Source organism: Camellia sinensis, chromosome 6, assembly GCF_055761805.1.
Source record: "Camellia sinensis isolate YWXY chromosome 6, ASM5576180v1, whole genome shotgun sequence".
NCBI classification, from domain to species: domain Eukaryota; kingdom Viridiplantae; phylum Streptophyta; class Magnoliopsida; order Ericales; family Theaceae; genus Camellia; species Camellia sinensis.
The window spans coordinates 156901701-156918327 of record NC_138966.1 but is presented as its reverse complement, the minus strand read 5'-3'; the positions used below and the strand labels follow the sequence as shown (position 1 = coordinate 156918327).

At 41.9% G+C, this 16627-nt stretch overlaps 1 protein-coding gene across 1 annotated transcript; it reads left to right on the top strand.

Moving 5' to 3' along the window:
* Positions 1-1512: 1512 nt before the first annotated feature.
* On the top strand, positions 1513-11542 carry LOC145793724 (uncharacterized). The gene is made up of 2 exons (XM_082876596.1): positions 1513-1655; positions 10975-11542. The coding sequence occupies exons 1-2, from the start codon at positions 1513-1515 to the stop codon at positions 11540-11542; spliced, it is 711 nt and encodes a 236-aa protein (XP_082732722.1).
* The last annotated feature ends 5085 nt before the right edge of the window (positions 11543-16627 follow it).

Below are 16627 nucleotides of genomic sequence, written 5' to 3'. Positions count from 1 at the left end.
CACCACTTGGAGACTTACAGGACCCTAATGATCCTCTATACATTCCCTGATGAGATCATGTGTCGCGCTTTCCCCATAACACTTAAGGGGTCGGCCCGACTGTGGTTTAGTCAGCTGCCGATAGACTCTGTCTCTACTTTCCAACACCTAAGTGATTCATTTCTTAGCCATTTCATTAATGCCCAGCGCCAGCGGCGTCCAGCAACTCAGCTCCTCAACATCCGTCAGACGGAAGGGGAGTCCCTACATAGCTTCATCACCCGTTTTAACAACGAAGCCTTGCAGGTGGCGGAAAACGATGACAAGGTCATTCTCACGGCTTTCATGGCTGGTTTACGATCATCCGACTTCCTTTTCTTCCTCTCCAAAAACCCTTCAACCTCCATGACAACTTTCCTTTCTGAAGCCCAAAAATACATGAACGCCGAAGATTCTCTGGCTGCCCGCCAAGAGTTTACAACCAAATAACCAACCCTTAGAGAGAAGAGAATGGAATCTGAAACCAGAACCACCTAATACACACAGCAAGCACCTCAGTATACCGACTGAACTGCTTGAGCTGATCGATCGACACCTGCCCGACCGCCTGGTCGGTTCGAACGGTACACTCCCCTCAATTCTCCCATGGAATAAGTCTTGAACCAGATCCAACGAGATTACAACTTGAAATGGCCACAACCTTCTCGGTCTCCTTCCAATCGGCGAGATCAATCCAAATACTGCCGTTTCCATCAGGACCACAGCCACAACATCGAGGAATGTGTTAACCTTAAAGACCAGGTAGAGAGCTTGATACGCCAGAGGTGCCTCAGTCGGTTCATGGCAGCCCGTCCCTAGCAACGACCAATGACCAAACCTACCAGGGGCAATCACCGGCACACCACTCCTCGACCGCCCGCACAACCCAACCAAGGCAATGATCGGCCCTTGCCACAACCACGAGCACAAGGCAGCCCTACTCCTCTAGTTGAAGAGATCAGAGTCATTGCTGGCGGACTTGCATGCAAAGGACCATCCCGTTCGGCCCAACAAGCCGAACTCAGAAAAATCAGGCAGGGCTCCGACAAAGAAATCGCGACATTGGATCCCCCTTGCAAACACTCCAAACAATGGACGGAACCCATCACCTTTACGGAGACCAATTGCACATGCATCCATTACCTTCATGACGATCCCCTCGTCATCTCTACTCTCCTGTCTAATTACAAAGTCAGACGAGTGCCTGTCGACAACGGCAGCTCTTCAGACATCATCTTCCTGAACGCCTATCACCAACTCAAGATCGGGGAAGAAAGATTGTCCCCTCTCCAAACCCCACTGGTCGGCTTCACGGGGGATCGGGTGACCTCCATAGGCTCTATTGATCTTCCCATCACCATCGGAGAATATCCATGACAGACCACCAAGCTCTTCACTTTTCTTGTCGTCGACTGTCCCTCTGCTTATAACATCATCCTCGGCTGCACAGCCTTTAATGCTTTTCAAGCAGTCACATCCACATACCATCTGGCCATGAAGTTTCTTACCGATCTCAGGGTCGGCACCGTGAGGGGAGAGCAGACGGTGGCCAGAGAGTGCTACGTCGCTTCACTCAAAGAGGTCAAGCTGAAGGAGGCTATGATCATCGAAGGACTCGACGTCAGAGACGAAGACGAGTTAGTCAGAGGGGAACCAGTGGAAGAACTTGTTGAAGTCCCCATCGACCTACCAACCCAACAAAAATAGCCAAGATCGGCAGCCAACTATCCTCTCAAGCCAAGGTGGAACTTATAGCCCTCTTAACCAAGCACAGTGATGTATTTGCCTGGACCCATTCTGACATGCCGGGTATCGATCCTGTCATGACCCAAACCCGCACCTATGGGTTTAGCACCGTAACCAGCCAGTAATCCGAGATTACCGAAGGCCTGCTTAACAGTAATACAGTAATATAGAGTACAGGGGCTGGCGGAAGCCAATACAGTAAATAAACAAAGTCCAATGAGCTGTGATAATCTGTATGCAAAAAGACTTTTCATTCAAATATATACAGTCAGACAAAACAGTATGTACATATATACAATCAATTCCATATTTCAGTCAGTCAGTTCAGTATTTCAATCAGTTCAATTATCAATCATAATCAGTTTCAGTTTAACGGTAATCAGTGGTTATTCGGTAAACAGTGACGAGGGTTGTTACAGTCTCCCTTCCTTAAAAAGAGTTTAGTCCTCTAAACTCGAATTACCTTCATTCTGGAAGAAAACAGGATTCAATGGAAACAGTTCAGGATATCTTTTAGCCATGTCATCTTCCCTTTCCCAAGTGGCATACACGCCACCATGGTTCTGCCAGTCAACTTTCACTAACGGGATCTCTTTGTTTCTCAACTTCTTGATCCGTCTGTTTACAATCTGAATAGGCCGTTCCTCGTAAGTGTAGTTATCACTCAACACTACCCGAGCAGGCTCTATCACATGGAAAGGATCCCAGAGGTAGTCCCTCAACATAGAAATGTGGAAGACGTTATGCATATGCTCCATTTCAGGAGAAAGCGCAACTTGATACGCCACCGGATTGATTTTCTCAATAATCTCATATGGTTCGATATATATCGGCACTAACTTGCCTTTGACTCCAAAACAAGTCTGGCCTTTCATCGGTGTCACTTTTACAAACACGTGATCACCCACTTCATATTCTCTATCCCGTCTTCTAACATCAGCATAACTTTTCTGTCTGCTCTGCACGGTTTTCAGTCTCTGTCGTATCAGTTTCACTTTCTCAATCGTTTCGTATACAATCTCGGGTCCAAGCAAAGGCCCATCTCCAACTTCTGCCCAGCAAATCAGAGATCTACATTTTCTGCCATACAGTGCCTCGAAAGGCGCCATACCAATACTCGAATGATAGCTGTTGTTGTAGGCGAATTCAGCTAAGGGCAAATGGCTTTCCCAATTTCCCTGAAAATCAAGGACATACATTCTCAATAAATCCTCTAGAGTCTGGATGGTCCTTTCTGATTGACCATCTGTTTGAGGATGATAGGCACTACTCAGTCTCAATTTAGTACCCAATGCAGTCTGTAAGCTTTGCCAAAATCTCGATGTAAACTTCGAATCCCTATCAGAAACAATGGACACAGGCACTCCATGCAGTCTAACAATTTCATCAATATAGAGTATAGCCAATTTGTCCGCATTATAAATTGTCTTAACAGGTAAGAAGTGAGCAGATTTAGTCAGTCTATCAATGATAACCCAAATTGAGTCCATACCTTTACTGGAGCGAGGCAATCCCACAATGAAATCCATGGTGATATGCTCTCATTTCCACTCCGGTATCGGTAAGGGCTGCAATAAGCCTGCGGGTCGTTGATGTTCGGCTTTGACTTGTTGGCAATGAAGACATTTCGATACAAAGTCAGCAATTTCTTTCTTCATTCCCGGCCACCAGAAATTCAGTTTCAGATCTTGATACATTTTCGTATTCCCTGGATGGATAGAAAATTTTGAATTGTGGCCCTCTTGTAGAACTCTTCTTTTCAATTCAGAATCATTTGGTATGCACAGTCTTTCTTGAAATTTCAGTACATTACTTTCAAATTTGAAACCCGGTCTTGGTTTGGATTCCCTTTCTTCGATGATCTTCTTCAAGAAGTCATCCAGTTGCTGTTTCTCTTTAATCTCTTCAATCAGTGCTGGTTGAGCAGAAATAGCAGCTATTGTTCCACCTTGTTCTCGTAAAACAATTTCAATTTCATATTTTTCAAGGTCACAAAGTAATTCTTTCTGCCCAGTAAGCAAACAGGCTAAATTTCCAATCGATTTCCGGCTCAGTGCATCGGCAACGGTGTTGGCTTTTTTCGGATGGTACAAAATCTGTAGGTCATAGTCTTTAATCAGTTCTAGCCATCTCCGCTGTCTCATGTTCAGTTCTTTCTGTGTGAAGAAATATTTCAGACTCTTGTGGTCGGTATATACTTCACATGTCGCCCCATACAGATAGTGACGCCAGATTTTCAATGCAAATACTACTGCAGCAAGTTCCAGATCATGGGTCGGGTAGTTCTTTTCGTGCGGTCTCAGTTGTCGAGAGGCATAAGCAATAACTCTCCCATTCTGCATTAAAACACATCCCAAACCTTTATAAGAAACATCACTAAATATGGTAAAACCATCCGTACCTGAAGGTAAGGTAAAAACTGGTGCAGTCACGAGTCGAGTCTTCAACTCTTGGAAAGTTGATTCCCTTTGGTCAGTCCAGTCAAATGACATCCCTTTCTGTGTCAGCTGAGTTAATGGTAAGGCAATTTTGGAGAAGTCTTTGACAAATCTTCTGTAATACCCGGCTAGTCCCAAAAAGTTTCGAACTTCTGTCACATTTGTTGGTCTAGGCCAGTTCACTACAGCTTCAATTTTTTGCAGATCAACAGAAATTCCATCTTTGCTAACAACATGCCCCAAAAACATAACATGATCAAGCCAAAATTCGCATTTAGACAGTTTAGCATAAAGTTTCTGTTCTTTTAGGGTCTGTAGGGCAAGTCTCAGATGATGTTCATGTTCTTCTATACCTTTGGAGTAAATCAGTATGTCATCAATGAAGACTACAATAAAGTCGTCAAGGTATGGTTTAAAGATTCTGTTCATGAGGTCCATAAATGCAGCAGGTGCATTGGTAACTCCGAAAGGCATAACTAAAAATTCGTAATGTCTATACCTCGTTCGAAAAGCGGTTTTGTCAATGTCCTCTGGTTTAACTTTCAACTGATGGTATCCTGATCTGAGGTCGATTTTAGAGAACATTTGAGCACCCTGTAACTGATCAAATAAGTCATCAATACGTGGCAGTGGGTATTTATTTTTCACAGTTACCTTGTTCAGTTCACGGTAGTCAATGCACAGTCTCAGTGAGCCGTTTTTCTTTTTCACAAATAAAATAGGTGCGCCCCACGGTGAAGTACTAGGCCTGATAAACTTCTTATCTAACAGTTCTTGCAGTTACACTTTCAATTCCTTCAGTTCAGTCGGAGCCATTCGGTAAGGAGCTTTAGATACTGGTTGGGTACCCAGAATCACATCAACGGTGAATTCAATCTCCCTGTTAATCAAATCCCCTGGCAACTTTTCTGGAAAAACATCTGGGAATTCTCTGACTATGGGAATGTTGTTCACATTAGCACTATCAGCGGTAGATACAGTCAATACAGAACACAGATATCCGTTACACCCCTTTCTAAGCAATTTAATAGCTTTTACAGATGAAATCAAATACGGAGGAGGTACCACTCCAACGCCATTAAATACAAATTTGGGTAAACCCGGTGGACGGAAAACTACTTGTTTTGTTACACAGTCTATGGTAGCATGTTATTTTGTTAACCAGTCCATTCCCAATATTACATCAAAATGATCAATGTTCAGGGGTAGTAAGTCAATAAACAAATGCGCATCTCCAACAATAATTTCAAAAGCAGGATATATATATGCACAGGTCATAGATCCCCCAACAGGTGAAGATACGGCTAATAGGTAATTCATGGGTTCTAAGGGTCTATTCAATTTTCGCGAAAAAGCATGCGATACATACGAATGGGTAGACCTCGAATCAATCAGTACATATGCATTTTGAGTACAAATAGAGAGGATACCTGACACCACGGTCTCGGTATTTTGTACGTCTCCCGGTACTAGGGCGAACACTCGGCCCTGCCTCATAGGCTCTTTCTCGGTAGTTTTGGGGTTCGGTTTTGGTGCAACAGTTGAGGCTGCCACGCTTGGTGTAGCTTTATTACTAGCCTGCAGAGCAGAGGGACAGTCTTTAACCATGTGGCCCACCTTGCCACACCTATAACAGGCTCCAGATATTTTGTAACAGACCCCTTTGTGCTTCTTGCCACACTCAGAACAGGGTGGTATGAAACCACTCCCTTGACTGGGGCTAGTTATTGACCCCGTATTCTGTTTCTTGTTCAATGGGTTATGCTTGCCTTTCTTGAATTTGAAACCCTGCCTTTTCCTACGCCATTCAGACGCTGATGTTTCAGTTTTCAGTGCCTCGATGTTCGATTCAGCCATCAAGGCTCGGTCAAGAACATTTACATAGTTTGGTAGCTTCAGAACATTAATTCTGTCGAGAATTGCAACATTAAGGCCACCTTTGAACTTTCTGGCCTTCTTGTACTCGGTGTCCACCATGTGTGGTGCATATCTAGCAAGTTCGGTGAATTTTGTTTCATATTCAGCAACAGACATTGTGCCCTGTCTCAGCTGTTCAAACTCAGTTACTTTTCTATCCCTGACACACTGAGGGAAATACTTTTCGACGAAGGCTCCTTTGAATTGAGCCCAAGTCATAACGGTGTTGGTGTCGCGGACTAACATCCACCACCTTCTGACCTCTTCTTGTAGTGTAAAGGTGGCTAGCAGTACTTTATGTGCTTCAAAGCACGAAAAGACTTCAAACAATTTTTCTGTCTCAAGCACCCAAGCTTCAGCCTTTAACGGTTCAAGGCCTCCCTGAAACGATGGCGATTTCATTTTGCTGAACTTCTGGGTGAGAGCAATTATGTCATCATTAACAGGTAGTTCTGGCTGTACTAGAGGAGGTGGGGGCTGTTGGTTCTGTTGTTGCCCTAACCTTTCAGTTATTAGTTCCATCATTCTCTCCAGTCTTGCCATTCTTGCCTCAGAGGATGAGGTTTCAGATTCATTTGCAGTTCTCGCATTATCCATTTCACTATAGGCAGTTATAACAGTTATCAACATAGGCAGTCATTCATTTAAACAGGCTAACACATTAGCATATATTTAGTCATATCATAGCCACACACTTATCATGCTCATGTGATGCCCTATTTACTTTTCTAGGACACCCTATAGCTCATTTGGACACGTGTGTGCGGTATAACTCGTGGTAAGTATCGCTTTGATACCACTCTGTCACGACCCAAACCCACCCCTATGGGTTTAGCACCGTAACCGGCCAGTAATCCGAGATTACCGAAGGCCTGCTTAACAGTAATACAGTAATACAGAGTACAGGGGCTGGCGGAAGCCAATACAGTAAATAAACAAAGTCCAATGAACTGTGATAATCTATATGTAAAAAGACTTTTCATTCAAATATATACAGTCAGACAAAACAGTATGTACATATATACAATCATTCAGTCAGGGACCTAATCCCTATTAAACAGTACAGTACAGTAAACAAACAGTTACAGAGACAGAAGAGGGGAACTAAAACAACCCTAAGCCATAACTTGACAGGCTCGGAACCTCGCATTGAGGCACATAGGTTGGCTTGACAAAACTGGAGTTTACCCCGACGCTCCTAGCTGCGGTCTGGTGGCTGAACACCTACATATATATATATATATATATAAGCAGTGAGCTAAAGCCCAGTGAATAACACAATGCGTAAAGGGGTTAAGAATGAATGTCCTTAAAGTAATGAAAACAGTTCATTAAACCAGTATTTCAGTCGTTTAGTCAGTACAGTCATATGTGGTACATCCATTAGCATAACAGTACAGTGAACAGTAGGTCTTAAAAGACCGAGCAGTAAATGATGGCCATCAATCAGTAAACAGTGGTGGTTCCAACAAGGGAACCGATAGAGATCTCTGTAACAGTAACAGTAAACAGTAGGTGCTAAGGATGCCACAATACAGTTCAGAATATAGGACAAACATTCATTCAATTAACAGTATCAGTTCAGAAAGCAGTACAGTTCAATTGTTCAGAAGATAATCATTTTGAGCATATCTTTACATAGTTGTTACTGACAGAGTTCTGGGCTACAGTAAAGTTAGAGCGCATCTCCCGTCGCCAACCCTACACAGTTCCAGATTGAACACACACTAAGCGACACAGTTGGGAAAGATAACAGCTTAATCCCTAATTTGCCTCGGTGTGGTTCTACATCTATATCCTCATTAAGATGTCTTAAACTAGGCCTAAGAATGCCTAGAATGAGATGAGGATGTAAAGATGCACTTTAAAAGCATTTTCAGACTTTTCAGAAAATAGGGTCACGCTCGAGCGTAGGTTACTCCGCTCGAGCGGACATGCAGACGAAGGTTTTCGCTCGAGTGTAGACTTACCCGCTCGAGCGTTCTGCAAAACAGTCAAAAGTGCTGGATAGGCGAAAATCACGCTCGATTGGGCGCTCAACACCCGCTCGAGCATGAGACACAATGCCCCGCTCAAGCGTCAATTGTTCCGCTCGAGCGAACTTCAAAACAGATCAAAATGCTGGGAGCATGATTTCTACGCTCGAGCGCCAGTCACCCCGCTCGAGCGTGAGTCCAAATTCTGGAAATTCTAGATTTGAACCTCAAGCTCAAAACCAAGTTTTAAACCATAAATTTCGATCCTCTTGGGCCAATTTTCCAGAAAACACATCAAAACTCATACTTTAGCATGATTCAAAGCTCAATTTGTAAAATCAAAGCCCAAGGGTGTTTCAAATAAATTCAATTCAAACCAATTTCCATGAATATGAAGAACGTGCAAACATGCATGAATTTAAACACTTCAAAGCTTCAAATGCTAGCTCAATTGAGTCAATTCTTTCTAAAAACATGATGAAATCATGGACTACTCTTAAAACATGGACATGCATGTGAGGAATGTGAACTACAACCTTAAAACTTTAATATATATACATGCATGCAACAATTAAGCTTCAACACAACAATTTGAGCCATAAGTTGGCTCTAGTCTCCAACCTAGGTCTAAACCATGCAAGAAACAATTTAAACACAAGAATGAGAAGATGAAATTCTACCTTAAGTCTCCAATTCAAGGAAGGGAAGCTCAAATATGCAATTTCTTCTTTAATTCCAAGCAATTCACAAGCTAAAGTGAGATGAAATCCAACTCTCTCCCTTATCTCTCTCTCTCTAGTCGGCAAAGGCAAGGAATGAGCTGAGCAAAAGTGTGCCTAGGTGTATACTAAGGCTCAAATGTTGATCATGGTGTGGGCTACTCATGTGGCAAAATGGTAAATAAAGCCAACTATGCAATTTAGCTCATTTAAATCTAATTTAATCGTACCTAATCAGTTTTCAGGTAACTACACCATAAAATCACATAAATTACGATGATCATAAAACACTAATCGGTTTCCGGTTCGGCCGCCGATAAGGCCTTCAATTAGCAGTTTAAACATAAAAACTGAATAGATAATTAAACAGTCAACAGATAGATATACAGTTAAACAGATATACTTAGTCAATTCAATTTCATATTTTAGTCAGTCAGTTCAGTATTTCAATCAGTTCAATTATCAATCATAATCAGTTTCAGTTTAACGGTAATCAGTAGTTATTCGGTAAACAGTGACGAGGGTTGTTACAGATCCCTCTTTCATCACTCATCATCTTAGCATAGAGCCCCATTTCTGACCTTTTAGCCAGAAGCAGCGTGTCTTTCACCCAGAACGCAATGCCCGTATTGCTTCTGAAGTAGACAAACTGCTAGAGGCACGATTCGTAAAGAATGTAGACTACCCCAGATGGCTGTCAAATGTGGTCCTAGTCCGTAAAAACAACGGTAAATGAAAACTCTATGTCGACTACTCCGACCTTAATCGAGCTTTCCCTAAGATAGTTATTCGCTCCCCCGCATAGATCTGCTTGTCGACGCCACTGCCGGATATCAACATCGGCAGCCAACTATCCTCCCAAGCCAAGGCCGAACTTATAGCCCTCCTAACCGAGCACAGTGATGTATTTTCCTGGACCCATTCTGACATGCTGGGTATCGATCCCTCCTTCATCACTCATCGTCTCAGCATAGAGCCCCATTTCTGACCTTTCCGCCAGAAGCAGCGTGTTTTTCACCCGGAATGCAATGCCCGTATTGCTTCTGAGGTAGACAAACTACTAGAGGCACGATTCGTCAAGAGTGTAGACTACCCCAGATGGCTGTCAAATGTGGTCCTGGTCCGTAAAAACAACGGTAAATGGCAACTTTGTGTTGACTACTCCGACCTTAATCGAGCTTGCCCCAAAGATAGTTATTCGCTCCCCCGCATAGATTTGCTCGTCGACGCCACTGTCGGACATCAAATGCTCAGTTTCATGGACACCTTCTCCGACTACAATCAAATTCTGATACACCCGGCCGACCAGGAACACATCTCTTTCATCACAGACAAAGGAACTTACCACTATCGCGTTATGCCATTTGGATTGAAAAATGCCGGAGAAACTTACCAACAGTTGGTTAATGCCGTCTTTCACTACCAGATAGGTTGGACCATAGATGTTTGCATCGACGACATGCTTGTCTAGAGCAAACTCTCCTCTGATCATCTAACAGACCGATGAGAGACCTTTAAAACCCTACGCAAGTATCAAATAAAGCTGAATCCGGAGAAGTGCACTTTCGGCGTAAGATCTGGGAAATTATTGGGTTTTATGGTCAGTCAACGGGGTATCGAGGCCAACCCCGAAAAAATCAAGGCCTTGATAGAAATGCAGTCTCCTAGAACAGTCAAAGAGGTTCAACGGCTTACCGGCAGAGTCGCCGCCCTCAACCGTTTTATTTCCTGCACAACAGACAAGTACCTTCCCTTTTTCAAAGTCCTTCAACAGGCCTTTGAGTGGACCATCGAATCCGAAGAGGCCTTTCAACAATTGAAGCAGTGCATGGCCAACCCCCCCTTACTCTCTCAGGCGCTCTCAAGCGAGACCCTCTTTCTCTACTTAGCCATATCAAACACCGCAATTAGTGCGGCCTTCATTAGAGAGGACAACTTAGTACAGCGTCCGGTTTATTACATTAGTCGAGCTCTTACGAGGGCAGAGCAGAACTACCCTTTGCTGGAAAAAATGGTCCTTGCCTTGGTCATACCCTCAAGATAACTCTGACTTTATTTCCAAGCTCACTCCATAATGGTCCTCACTAATCAACCTCTGAAAAAGGTAATGCAACAACCAGAGTTATCCGGCAGACTTATGCAATGGTCTGTCGAGCTCAGCCAATTTGAAATCTCTTACCGACCTCGAACAGCGATCAAAGGACAGGCTGTCACCGATTTTATCTTGGAATTCACCAATCCCACTCCAACCGTGCCCCCACCGCCAAGGCAATTCAACACTGAGGCAGAAGACCCCCACTCCTGGACTCTTAACGTTAGTGGATCATCCCGCAAAGAATGTAGTGGGGCTAGTCTCATCCTCACCGCTCCCGAGGACTATTATTTCAAGTGTGCCCTCCGTTTCTTGTTCGACGCAAGCAATAATGAAGCCGAATATGAGGCCTTGATAGTTGGTCTTCGCCTAGCCAGAGACATTGGTGTAAGCTATATCCAAGTGTTCAGTGATTCCCAATTGATCGTCGGGCAGATTACGGGGGAATTCGACGCGAAGAAAGATACGATGCGAGCCTACAGAGATATTGCACTCCCTCTTATTTTCCTTTTCAATACTTTCCATATCAAACACATCCCTCAGTCAGAAAACTCCAAGGCAGATGAAATGGCCCAATTAGCCTCGGCCGACCAGTCTGACCTCAACCATGGCGTCCGCCTTGAATACCTGGCCTAACCGGCAATTTCGCCAAACTAGTAGGAGGTTCACTTCCTCCAAAACGAACCTATCCCATGGGCTACGGACATCCTTCTATTTTTGACAAGTGGGGAGCTGCCAGACGATAAACAACAGGCCACCAAAGTCAGAGCTCGGTCGTCCAATTACATCCTCATCAGCGGCCTACTGTACAAACGTGGATTTTCATGTCCATACCTCAGGTGTCTCAATCCTGCTCAAGCGACCTATGTGATAAGGGAAGTCCACGAGGGCGTATATGGTAATCATTCGGGTGCCAGTCACTAGCCCATGAAATCCTTCGCACCGACTACTTCTGGCCTACTCTCAACCAAGATGCCAATGAATTTGTGCTTAAGTGTGATAAATGCCAGCACTTCGCTAGCATCCCCTATGTTATGCAAAAAACAACCTAAGAGGGGGGTGAATTAGGTTTTTACAATTAAAAATTAATAATATCCTAATAAAAATTATGACTAGCACAATAGATAAATATAGTTAATGAACTAAAAATAATTAAAATAAGTGTTCTAACAGCTATGTCAGTTAATGATTTTAGCATAGTAAAAATGTGAAATATATCTACAGCACTTTAAATAAAATAAAGAGATAAGGGAGAGAGAGATAAACAAATTTATAGTAGTTCGGCTTCAACTCGGCCTACGTCCACTCCTCAAGCTTCATTTGAGATTTTCCACTATGCTCTACCTTCACGGGGGTGTTAGCAATCTCTTACAAATTGAGCAATCCTCCATGGATTTTACACAGACTTTCTAAATCAAGAACACTGAGTGTACTACACTCTTACAAGGTTGAAAAGAATGTATTTTTGCTTTCACAGAAAGCTACAAGAATTATCTTTCAAAGATAAATATAAAAATGAAGCTCTGGTTTTTCTGTAAACCTCACACAGGAAAGATGGACTTAAAGCTATACGTCCCAGTGTATAATTTCTGAAAGATGATGTAAACAAAAATTGAAGAACACTTTTCAGAGAATTTTTCAAAAAATAGATGTGAGTGATTATAGATCAAAGAATATTTTCTGATTTTTTGTAACTTGTTTACATTAGAGGCTTTGGTATATATAATGAAAATTATAGCCGTTTATAGCCGTTGTATTCATTTAAATTTATAGCTGTTTATAACTGTTGTAGTCATTTGAATTTATAGCCGTTTATAGCCGTTGTACACCATCATTACTAATTTGAATATCTTCCAATCCATTATTACAAATTTGAATATCTTCTACTTGAACCTTTTGAACTGCTATTGTGCTTGGCTGTTTGAACCTCTGTTTTTGGGTTGTTTGAATTCCTGATTTAATCAAATATTAAATACATTCTAACAACATTTAGGATAAAGGTTTAGGTGAAAAATAATGGGACAAAATAAATATTGATTCTATTTTTCTCTTTCAAATAAATCATCAAAATATTTTGATTATATTTTTCTCTTTCAAGTAAATCATCAAAATAAATTTTGATTCTATTTTTCTCTTCCAAATAAATTAAAACATAATTAAATAAATCATCAAAATAAATAAGTCTAACAATCTCTGCCTTTTTTATGATGGCACACAATGATGTTTTGATTTGATTTGGGAGTAAGAAAGGCTCCCCCTCAAGTCATGCTTCCTAAATTCATTTCTAAATACATAGGTTAGTACATGTGTAACAAATAAGCTTTAATTAACAACATGATATAAGATTAAGATATCAAACTATAAATACATAACATTAGTTTAAAAATAATACCATAATACATAACTGTAACAACCTTCACTTTACTTTAGTCATGCTTGCATATATTCCATGATCTTGTCTTGATATGTTGCATTTGCAAAACCTTGATTTGTCTTGCATAAGTGTTACTTGCATACTTTGTTCCTTGTTTGGTGTGTGTGTTTAGCCTAGGTTAATCCAAGCCGAGGTCACCTTAAGCTTAGAACCATCTTGGAACCACTTTGGTTGACCTCCACCTTCAACAAGGCATGTTGGCCGAGATGTCATCATCTAGGCCGAGATGTTCATCACCAAGGCCGAGATGTGTATTATCTAGGCCGAGATGTTACCTTGCGCCTAAGTGATCTTGTTCCTGGATTGGTGCGACCTAGACCGAGGGGTGGCACAGCTAGGCCAAGTGTTGTTCTTCCTAGCCGAGATCATTATTCCCTTACTTGTCGATGCCTTGTTTTTAGCCGAGATCATTACCTGCCGGAGTGCCTATGCCATCTTGCTTGTTTAACACACTTTGTCATGGTCTTGTCTTTTCATTAGTCACCTTTTTTAGTAGAGCCAACCAGCCGTTGCCACGTGTCCGAGTTGAATGTTAAATCAGCCGGCAGAAAAAGAAATGTATCATTTGTTATATGTCTTTGTTCATGAGGAGAGAGAAGCTCTAGAAGAGAGAAGGAGGAGTTCTTAGAAAGGGAATAGATTTTCCAAGCTTGATCTTCAGACCTTGAGCCGTTAGATTCGTGTCTTGAGGTTAGAATCTTGATCTGCTCTTGTTGTTCTTATTGATCATCTAGCTGAATTACATGATCGAACCTGATTTGCAAGCCATGCATCGATTTAAAGTTGGGTTTAGAAAGAGAAAGTGGTATTCATGTGTTCTTGGAGAGAAAGCCTTGTTTGATCCGAAAGTTTGCATTAAGATTCATGTTTTGTGTTTGTTTTCATAAAATCTTCGAGTATGGGTGCCCAGGTCCATGTTTTTGAATTCATAGCATGAAATCTCAGATTTTGTAATAACAAGTTAAGCTCTTTGTATTCATGTTCTTCATGATCATGTTCTTCATGTTCTTCAAACAAAGGGAAACCCAGATTTTCCCGACTTCGTTTCCTTGAATGTGGCCATCGGGACCACACCTCGGCAAGGGAGGTGTGGGACCTCGGCCAAGACCTGGATGGTGCCCATTATGTTTTCCCGAGATGAGGAACATTGTTTTGTTTTGGATCGACATAGTTTTGAAAGAATGCCGAGATCATTTGCATTCATGTAAAGCTTGTTTGATAGTGCATTCAATGGGATTTGTTATGTGCTTGTAGGCCTTGGATCCTTGCCTGTAGCCCCGGCGTTTGAAGAACTATGTGAGTGGTATTTTTAATAAAGTTATGTTACAATGTTTTGATAAGCTTTGCTTTGCTTTGTTTTAAAAAGTATTTGTTAAGCATGAATGATTGCCCCTATTTTGTGTATCAAGTATAAGTTTTGCGTATCAAGTATAAGTTTTGTTTTGGGTGACGTTCTTAAAAGTCTGTACGTGCTAGGGGACTATAAGCATTTGTAGCACAACCTTTGAAAGTCTGTACGTGCTAGAGGACTATAAGCATTTGTAGCACAATCTTTGAAAGACCTTACGTGCTAGAGGACTCTAAGCTTTTGTAGCACCTTTGTTAATGTCACCCCTTGAAACTTGAAAGCCTTGAAAGACTTTGATTGATGAAGCTTGAAAGACTTGTTAGATGAACTTGTTTTGTCTTTGATTTTGTACAAGATATAATGTGTATCGCTTTGATAAAGATCTCGGATATTATTCATACAAACCCTTTACTACTTGTACCATTCACTGAGTATCCAAGCTCACCCTCTCTATATATATGTAGGTGATGAGCAGGACGGCGGTGACGCCTAGATGTGCTTTGCAACTTGTTTTGGACTCGCATTTTGTAGCATCTTGAAGATCATGCTTCTTAACTTGTAATTCATTGTGTTTTGTATATGATGGCTTGAGAAGCCTTTTGGTCAAGATGTGTTTTTGTATTTCATTTTATTGTATTCCAGTTGTAAGACCTTGATAAGATGTATGACATTCCATTCGATCTATGTACAGCTCTTATGGACTAATTAGAATTGTATATATTGCTTCCGCACTTGTGAGCCCCATATATTTATAATCTGATTGTGTGCGAATTTTGGAAGTTAGCCTTTGGTAATCTCGGATTACAGGCCATCACGGCACCATTCTACGAGGGGCGGAATGGGGTCGTGACAATAACATCATATAATTTCTCCTCTTGTGACATTATCAAAAGGAAATCATGGGTCAGAATCTGGAGGAGGAGAAGGAAAATGATAGGGATAAATGGCATCTATACAGTTCAAAACATATATATACATATATGCATGCACATATAACTCTCTCATGTTTCTATTTTTCTTTCGATAAACGCGTTTGACACGCGGCCTCACTTTTGTGTCATTGGCCGACAAAAGCAGCTCTCCTCGATTGCCGCTCGCCTCGGCTCCATCTCCCTCATTGTCCTCTTCGCTTTTACCTTCTTCTTAATCACACACTCTTCCATTTTCTTCTTCACCATTCTCTTTTATCTCTTCTTCACCATTATTTGCTCACCTCTAATCCATGGCGTCCTCATTCTGTCCCCTCATTCTGTTTCCAGACCATTATTTGCTCACCTCTAATCCATGGCATCCGCATTTCGTCCCCTCATTCTGTTTCCAGACCTGAACGATCCCATAAGCGCTGTTGGGCCGAGTGCCTTGGCTCCTACGCTTCCCAATCTTCCTATGATGTCGATTGAGCAAATAATGGCAGCTCAATCAGACATTGAAACCAATTATTTCACACTGACGTCCTATATGGAGACGGTGAATGCAGTCACAAAATTGACTCATCGACTGCAGAACAGGACGAGTGAGCTCTATCAGGTCAATGCCCAACTCTCTCTGCTCCAGCGCATGTACAAGGATGCGCGAGCAAAGATAGGAGCACTGAAGGCCGAAAATAAAGAGCTTAAACGGAAGACCACCTCCATGGCCCAATTTGGAGCAACGTCGTTCTTGGTCTTTGATAGTCAGCGGGGAGTGCTTGCTCTCGACGAAAGCATGGGGCAGGGGCGTAAAGGGTGGCCCAAGGTGATAAAAACAAGAAGAAGAAAACGATAGAAGAGGCAACTAAGTAAGATCGGTGGATGGTCGTAAAAAAAAATGAAATTTTTTTTTAATGGAAATATTTGTATTTTGTTTTTGTTTTTATGTTTAAGTACTGAAAAATGAAATTAAAAAGCCGAAAAAAAGAAAAGAAAATGAAGCCCAAACAAAAAATAACAATAAAAAAATA

Excerpts from the sequence above, each read along its gene's own strand:
- LOC145793724 (XM_082876596.1), top strand. The coding sequence starts at position 1,513 with ATGAAGTTTCTTACCGATCTCAGGGTCGGCACCGTGAGGGGAGAGCAG. Across the intron at positions 1,656-10,974 it reads GACGTCAGAGACGAAGACGA|CCAATTTGAAATCTCTTACC; the intron begins GTTAGTCAGAGG and ends TGTCGAGCTCAG.